The 9,564-nt window shown below is 41.3% G+C and overlaps 1 protein-coding gene across 1 annotated transcript in view; it reads right to left on the reverse strand.

The window, feature by feature from the left end:
• Window positions 1-1,510: 1,510 nt before the first annotated feature.
• naa30 (N-alpha-acetyltransferase 30, NatC catalytic subunit) overlaps window positions 1,511-9,564 on the reverse strand; it is a 39,248-nt gene continuing 31,194 nt past the window's right edge. The window contains exons 3-4 of the mRNA XM_062045008.1: window positions 3,391-3,446; window positions 1,511-3,304 (exon numbers count right to left, since the gene is read on the reverse strand). Coding sequence (XP_061900992.1) covers window positions 3,167-3,304; window positions 3,391-3,446 — 194 coding nt within the window. The 3' untranslated portion in view covers window positions 1,511-3,166. The remainder of the gene's footprint in view (window positions 3,305-3,390; window positions 3,447-9,564) is intronic.

The raw sequence follows: 9,564 nt of genomic DNA on the forward strand, positions 1-9,564 counted from the left end.
CACACAAGTCAGACATGCAGAAGAAAAATAAAACATACAAATATTCATTTTGCTTTTGGTAGATGAGGCGGAGCTACAAAGAGCCAGGAAAAGGAGAAAGAGGAAGAGTGATGGCACATAGAAGGACTTCCAAGATGGTGCCCTATGTGTGAGTGGTCATCTCGTTACAAAAAATTGGGATGTTTAGACAACCTAAAAACAGAAGACAAAGCCCTTCAGTAGAGTGCGGCCAGGCCGTAAAGCCTTTGAAAGATGGCAGCACTGCCTGGTTCACTAAAGAGAGTCGATTTGTAATGGACGCTTGTTTGGGAATCAGAAGGGTCCTCAGGCTGGGTTTGTAGGGTAGATACAAATAATCCCTTGCTGAATAAAAGAGCGAAATGTCCTCTCTCGTCACACGATTCGTCAGTTAGGTAAGTTCCGACACTATGGGAGAAAGATTTTAAAAGAACCTCAAAATTGTTGCGTGAGTTAATGTTGTCCCATGTCGTCGGGCAAACACAGGATGTCGGAAATGTGTTGAGGTGTTACTTTCATGAAACAAGCAGGAATCAAACTTATTTTAAGGAAAGTGGCCAAGTCTTTTTTCCCCTCGCTTTTCTGACATCAAATGTGTCTTGCGGCAGATTTCTGCATGCGCCATTTGCATATTTTTCCATTAAATTGCACACTTCCAAGGGGATGGAGCACTACGGCAATACTGAAAAGAAAAATATATGTAAAATAAAAAATAGTAATGTGAAAAGTCTTATTTTTGAATAAATATATTAAAAGAAAAGTCATATTGTTATAAGAATAATTTTGTAATGTTTCAATAGTTTTTTTCCCCCAAGTGTTTTTGTATTTCTAAGAGAAGCGCTGCAATGTCATGAAAAGTAGAATTAGGAAACACAAATCAAAATACATTGTGAGAATACCTTGTTTTTAAGAAAACATTGTAATATTTGGAAGTTAAAGTGGAAACGTTACAGTCTCATTTATCCAGGTTATTGTATTCTCAGGGCACTGAATCGACCGCAGCTGTACTGTTCAGACTGTCCTACAAGACATCCTGCCCCTTTATCAGTTCATGCTCACATAGGACATATCTAGTCTGAGGCCATGGTGCAGGAGCCAAAGTCTTTATCCTATAAAAGCGGGGACATGCTCAGACAAGGTTTTTGCTCTATCGTGGTACAACATGAGAATGACTTGACTGGGCATTTTTCCACCTTCAGAGGATACATACTTGGGATCCTGCACCATGACCTCAAGACTGGAATTGTCCTATAAATTAATGAATAAAGCCCTCTCAGTGGAGGCAAAACATGTAAGACAACCTTAAAAGTCAAGTTGCGACCGATTCAATGGCCTGAAGATATTTCAATGGCTTTACGTTTTCCTAAGAAAAACTTTCTAGCAAACGTATTTGGAAGTCGTACCCATGTGATAAAACGTTACGTCAGAATAAATGTTTGGAAGTTACGAGATGAATTATAACATGAATTAAGGCGTTTTAAAAAGTTGTAGAGTAGCGAGAAAATGTTTGACTTTATTCTTGTAATAACTGTCAAAGTTTCTTTTCAGCATGGCCGCAATACTCTTTTGTCCGAATTGTTTTTCCTGTGCAGATCTTTTAAGTCAAAGAGAAAAAAACAAAACATTGGAATGAACTCAAACAGCAAACGGTGAAAGTAGGGCACACACACACACACACACACACACACACACACACACACACACACACACACACACACACACACACACACACACACACACACACACACACACACACACACACACACACACACACACACACACACACACACACACACACACACACACACACACACACACACACACACACACACACACACACACACACACACACACACACACACACACAGCAGCAGCAGCAGCAGCAATTTCCAAGCAAGTGCATCTTAACTTTGTTCTTTCTTTCCCCGAGCTAAACAACAAAAAGGCAGTTCTTTGTCGCAAGTAGTGTCGTGGCTTGGGACCTAGCAACACCTTGTTAGCGAAGGTGCACAAAGTGAGGTTGCGTGCACTGCTCAAACTCAAAACACAATCTGCTAAGAATTGCTTTAGCGCTGAGATGATCACAGAGAAAGGGATCCGGCACAATTTGGGAGATATTCAAAGGCAGGCGGGGCCAAACTGCTGCACTCCGAGGGCTGCAGTGGTGCCCCTTGGCTGGAAGTGACGTATTGCCAAAGAGTAACTACTATTTGACAACAACTGACACTTGTAGCTACATTTTAACTGTTTGGCCTTGGCGCAGGTCTTTGTTGTACTGAGTGTCTTTCTAGTTGGCATTGTCTTGCACACGCATATACTTGTCTTTTTTTCTTTTTTTGGGGGGGGTTTGGCAGTGCATTAAGAAAGTTTGCAACTTTTATGTAGGAAACTAAGAAGTTAGTACTGACTGCTTTTGAACAGCTGAGGTTAATAAAAAATAAACTAAAATTGATGGTGACAATTGAGGTGATAGTGGAGTGATTCAGGAGTTCACACTGGTCGTCATTAGCGCACACACATACACTTGAAAATAAACGCATGCGCAGCTTTACAGGCTTTAGTCCTTGAGAAGCTGTGGTGTCTGGCTGACACAGCGCCGCCATGTGGACACATTTGGAGAACGCAAAACTTTCACTCAAAAACAAACGCAAGCGCACGTACACACACACTCTCTCGCTCTCTTATACTGTATGCAGTCGTTACCTCCTCCAAGGCTTTAAAAAAAGAAACACAAAAATAAAGTCCACAATTAAGTTTCTGCGTCTTGCTGCCTACTGTTTTTTTTCCTGCAAGTTTGTCTCGAGCATTCGTCCAGCGTGGCGTCGCTCGATGTTCCCTCCTACGGAGTTTGAAGGTAAAAAAAAAAAAAAAAAGGTCATCCCCCCAACTCTTTCCTCTTTTAAAAAGAGCTGACAGAGGAGGAGGAGGGTGGGCCCTTCATGGAAACATTTGGAGGGTTTGTCTTGAAACGTGTTCAAGGTTAAGAATAATGTGTGATTGTGTGTATGCATGCATATGTGCATACTGTTGCATGTTTATGTGTGTGTGTAAAGAGATGAACAGCACGTCTTGTCGTCTCTCTCGTCCCGTCACCCCCTCCCTCCTCCTTCTCCTTCTCTAGAGTCTCCTGTCCTCATCTCCTCCCATTTCAGCGGAGCCACAGTTTGAGCCTCAGCGCGTCCACACCGTTAAGGTAGTATCTGAAGAGCCGCTTGTCCCTCACAAAGCCTAAGTTCTCGTAGAGCTTCAGGGCCGATTTGTTGGTGATCTCAGTCTCCAAAACCACCTGGAAGGAAAGGAAGGAAGGGAGTTTCGAGGTGTCGCTGAGTCTTGGGGACCAACAGACTTATTTTGTGGTTTGGTGGCCCTTACCTCATCACAGTCGCCCTCCACCATGGCGTAGATGGCCTTCTTCACCAGATTAGTACCTGGAATGGAAAATATTATTGCTGTTTATTTAGAAGTCCCCTATTATGCAAAACTAATATTCTAATAGTAATATGTGTCTCCAAAGGCCGTTTACGAGCACCAAATGCGAGAAAAAGATATCTACTATATTCAGACAAGATGAACTGCTTGCTTCACGACGTAACAAAGAAAAACCCTCCCCTCTTTTACACATGGCCCTACCCCAAGCTTGATGAGTCCACCCTCTTTATACCTCTACAACAGGGGAACCCAAACTTTTTGACCCAGGGGCCACCTTCTCATTCAATGTGTTTTCTTTATTTTCATGACTATTTACTACATTGTAGATTGTCACTGAAGGCATCAAAACTATGAATGAACAGGTGAAATAACTGAAAACACGTTTTATATTCTAGTTTCTTCAAAATAGCCAACCTTTGCAATGATTACTTCTTTCTCTCGATGAGCTTCAAGAGGTAGTCACCTGAAATGCTTTTCACTTCACAGGTGTCATAGTTTCGATGCCTTCAGTGACAATCTACAAGGTAAATAGTCTTGAGAATAAAGAAAACGTATTGAAAGGAGAAGGTGTCCAAACACACATATATACAAACATATATATACACACACACACACACACACACACACACGCACGGTCAAAAGTTTACATACACTTGTAAAGAACATAATGTCATGGCTGTCTTGAGTTTCCAATAATTGCTACAACTCTTATTTTTTTGTGATAGAGTGATTGGAGCACATACTTGTTTGTCACAAAAACATGAATGAAGTTTGGTTCTTTTATGAATTTATTATGAGTCTACTGAAAATGTGACCAAATCTGCTGGGTCAAAAGTATACATACAGAAACATACATTATCAATTTTGGTGATGTAGAACAGTGGTCCCCAACCACCGGGCCACGGCCCGGTACCGGTCCGTGGATCGATTGGTACTGGGCCGCACAATAAAAAAACTAACAAATAAAATATATATATATATTTTTTTTATTAAATCAACATAAAAAACAAGATACACTTACAATTAGTGCACCAACCCAAAAAAACTCCCTCCCCCACTCATTCACACTAATTCGCACAAAAGGGTTGTTTCTTTTTGTTATTAATATGTCTGGTTCCTACATTATATATCAATATAGATCAATACAGTCTGCAGGGACACAGTCCGTAAGCACACATGATTGTATTTTTTTATGACAAAAAAAAAAACATACCCCCTCCCCTTCCGGTCCGGGGGACAAATTTTCAAGCGTTGACCGGTCCGCAGTTACAAAAAGGTTGGGACCACTGATGTAGAAAATTTACAATCAAATCAAATTAGCTTCATGGCATGGCCTCTTAACTTCATGTGAGTGATTATGATTGACGACACCTGTTGACTTCTCTGAGCCCATTTAAATAGGGCTCATGTGATGCAGTCATTAGACTCAGTTACAAACGACAATGGGAAAGTCAAAGGAACTCAGCACAGATCTGAAAAAACAAATCATTGATTTATACAAGTCAGGAAAGTCACCTGGAGCGATTTCAAAGAAGCTTAAGGTCCCAAGAGCAACTGTGCAGACAATTGTTCGTAAGTATAAAGTGCATGGCACAGTTTTGTCACTGCCACGATCAGGAAGATCACCTGCTGCTGAGAGAAAATTGGTCAGGATGATCATGAGTCAACCGAGAACCACCAAAAATCAGGTCTGCAATGAATTGGAAACTGCTGGAACACAGGTGTCAGTGTCAACAGTCAAGCGGGTTTTGCATCGCCATGGACTGAGAGGCTACCATGCAAGAAGGAAGCCCTTGCTCCAGAAGCGACGCCTTAAGGTTCGTCTAAATGGACAAAAATAAGACCTTCTGGAGGAAAGTTCTGTGGTCAGATGAAACAAAAATTGAGCTGTTTGGCCACAATACCCAGCAATATACATGGGTTGTACTTGCATAGCGCTTTTCTACCTTCAAGGTACTCAAAGCGCTTTGACAGTATTTCCACATTCACCCATTCACACACACACTGATGGCGGGAGCTGCCATGCAAGGCGCTAACCAGCAGCCATCAGGAGCAAGGGTGAAGTGTCTTGCCTAAGGACACAACGGACGTGACTAGGATGGTAGAAGGTGGGGATTGAACCCCAGTAACCAGCAACCCTCCAATATGTTTAGAGGAGAAAAGGTGAGTCCTTTAATCCCAGGAACACCAAATTCTTCAGGACAACCTAAAATCATCAGCCCGGAGGTTGGGTCTTGGGTGCAGTTGCGTGTTCCAACAGGACAATGACCCCAAACACACGTCAAAAGTGGTAAATAAATGGCTAAATCAGGCTAGAATTAAGGTTTTAGAATGGCCTTTCCCAAAGTCCTTACTTTAAACCCCATTGGGATCATGTGGACAATGCTGAAGAAACAAGTCCATGTCAGAAAACCAACAAATTCAGCTGAACTGCACCAATTTTGTCAAGAGGAGTGGTCAAAAATTCAACCAGAAGCTTGCCAGAAGCTTGTGGATGGCTGCCAAAAGCGCCTTTTTTATAAAAATGGGACCCATAACCTCCCTGCTTGGCACTCAGCAACAAAGGGTTGGAGTTGGGGGTTAAATCACCAAAATGATTCCCGGGCGCGGCGCCGCTGCTGCCCACTGCTCCCCACTGCTCCCCACTGCTCCCCAAGGGGATGGGACAAATGCAGAGGACAAATTTCGCCACATCTAGTGTGTGTGTGACAATCATTGGTACTTTAATCTTTAATCTTAATCTTATTGCAGTGAAACTTGCCAAGGGACATGTAACCAAATATTAACATTGCTGTATGTATACTTTTGACCCAGCAGATTTGGTCACATTTTCAGTAGAACCATAATAAATTCATAAAAGAACCAAACTTTATGAATGTTTTTTTGTGACAAACAAGTATGTGCTCCAATCACTCTATTACAAAAAATAAGAGTTGTAGAAATTATTAGAAACTCAAGACAGCCATGACATTATGTTCTTTACAAGTGTATGTAAACTTTTGACGACACACGTACGCACACACATTTATATACATACGTACATACACACATACATAATATATATACACAATCACATAAATACACACACATATACATATATATATATATACTAGGGGTGTAACGGTACGTGTATTTTTATTGAACCGTTTCGGTACGGTTCGGAGGTGTACCGAACGAGTTTCCACACGGACATATTAAGTAGCGTAGCGCACGTTGTGTAAACAGTGCACACCGAGGCACAACACGCAGCATGCTAGCAACGACTGGGCTACGAAACATATAAAAGCCAGAGCTGAAAGACCATCCTGCCTCATTAAGATCTCCCGTTTGGGAACAATTTGGCTGCGCGGTGCGGAGGACCGAGGTTTGTCGACATTGTTCAGCAGGGGTAAGGCATGCTTCTGCCAACACGTCAAACATGTTAACCCATTTGAAGCGGCACCACCCCTAAGTGAACATCGCTTCAACAAAGATAAAGACGAGCAAACAGCTCCCACCTCTTACTGCCAAGTTAGCCAGGCTGGGGGTGGGGGGGGGGGGGGGGGGGGAGAAAAGTTAATCTGAGGCTGAGTTGACTTGAAACTGTTTAATGTTGCACTTTTTATATGTAGAAGAAAAGTTTTGTCATTTTATTTAATCTGAGCAACAACTTGAGGCAGTTTAATGTTGATTAATGTGGACCCCGAATTAAACAAGTTGAAAAACTTATTGTGGTGTTACTCAAAAATTTCGGTTCAGTACGTACCTCGGTTTATAGGTCACGGTTCGGTTCATTTTCGGTACAGTAAGAAAACAACAAAATATAAATTTTTTGGTTATTTATTTACCAAATTTGTAAACAATGGCATAACATACATATACACACAGGGTCCATTGCCAGGGTAAATGTGGTCAACATATATAAAATAAAAACTAAATAAGATGAGGCTCAGAATGGTTTCTTAACAAAACCTTTCTACATATATAGAGCTTTTTTTGATTGATTGATGGAGACTTTTATTAGTAGATTGCACAGTACAGTACATATTCTGTACAATTGACCACTAAATGGTAACACCCCAATAAGTTTTTCAACTTGTTTAAGTCAGGGTCCACGTTAATCAACATTAAACTGCCTCAAATTGTTGTTCAGATTAAATAAAATTACAAAACTTTTCTTCTATATATAATAAGTGCAACATTAAACAGTTTCAAGTCAACTCAGCCTCAGATTAACTTTTCTTCCCCCCCCCCCAGCCTGGCTAACTTGGCAGTAAGAGGATATATGGGCTCATTGTTCTTCCACCATAGAAGTGGGTCAAAATCTAGTTTTTAATGCAATATGGACTTATACCTGCTGCTATAAAAAACATTTGTTATTGCTTTAACCCTGCCTGAGGAGAGGCTGTTTGAATGAGGTGGTGACGCTTCAAATGGGTTAGCATGTGTTATGAGTGTAGCGTATGTGTGTGTGTGTGGCCCTTTAATATGTGACAGCATGTGAAGTGAGTGTGTGGGCGAGCGAGGTGAGGGAGCGGTAGCATGAGTGCGGGGAGTGGCTAGTGTTTTGTTGGATTGGCTGTGTCAATAAAGCCACGATTTGCAACTAATCGCCGGACTCGTCATTTACCCTTGAGTCCGGAGCTGTGGAGACCCACTGCCGGGTAGAGTGAAGGTTGAAACCTCCGTCCTCCATTGTTGTATCGCGCAGCCAAATTGTTCCCAAACGGGAGATCTTAACGAGGCAGGAGGGTCTTCCAGCTCTGGCTTTTACATGTTGTCCTAGCCCGGTCGCTGCTAGCATGTGTACTCGTTCGGTACACCTTCGAACCAAACCGAAACGGTTCAATACAAATACACGTACCGTTACACCCCTAATACATACATACATACATACATATATATACACATATATATATATATATATACACATGCATACATACACATATATATGTACATATATATACATATATATGTATATATATATATACGTATATATATATATATATATATATATATATATATATATATATATATATATATATACGTTATGTATACATATATACATATATATATATGTATATATATATACATATATATGTATATATATATATACGTATATATATATATATATATACATGTATATATATACATGTGTATATAGGTGTATAGTGCCCCTTTCCAGCAACTATCACTCCAGTGTTCTAATGGTACAATGTGTTTGCTCATTGGCTCAGAAGGCTAATTGATGATTAGAAAACCCTTGTGCATTCATGTTCACACATCTGAAAACAGTTTAGCTCGTTACAGAAGCTACAAAACTGACCTTCCTTTGAGCAGATTGAGTTTCTGGAGCATCACATTTGTGGGGTCAATTAAACGCTCAAAATGGCCAGAAAAAGAGAACTTTCATCTGAAACTCGACAGTCTATTCTTGTTCTTAGAAATGAAGGCTATTCCACAAATTTGGCCCGCTGTGTAATTTCATTTGGCTCTTGAGGCAATATCAAATGAACATTAGAGCTGGCCCGCCGGAATTATACAGCGGCGGTGACACTGTAACGCCGCATTCACCGCTAATACTCATACTTGCCAACCATCCCGATTTTCAGTGCCCCTCTCGAAAGTCTCCCGGGGCAACCATTCTCCCGAATTTCTCCCGATTTTCACCTGGACAACAATATTGGGGGCGTGCCTTAAAGGCACTGCCTTTAGCGTCCTCTACAACCTGTCGTCATGTCTGCTTTTCCTCCATACAAACAGCGTGCCGGCCCCTGTCACATGATATATGCGACTTTTACACACACATAAGTGAATGCAAGGCATACTTGATCAACAGCCATACAGGTCACACTGAGGGTGGCCGCATAAACAACTTTAACACTATTACAAATATGCGCCACACTGTGAACCCACACCAAACAAGAATGACAAACACATTTCGGGAGAACATCCGCACCGTAACACAACATAAAAACAACAGAACGAATACCCAGAATCCCTTGTAGCACTAACTCTTCCGGGACGCTACAATATACTACCACCAAACCCCGCCCACCTGAGCCTCGACATTAATGAACTAGCATCCAAGAAAAGATGCCAGGTGTCTGGCTTGGGCACATCAGATTATATCAGTTT

This window comes from Entelurus aequoreus, linkage group LG04, assembly GCF_033978785.1.
Source record: "Entelurus aequoreus isolate RoL-2023_Sb linkage group LG04, RoL_Eaeq_v1.1, whole genome shotgun sequence".
NCBI lineage: Eukaryota > Metazoa > Chordata > Actinopteri > Syngnathiformes > Syngnathidae > Entelurus > Entelurus aequoreus.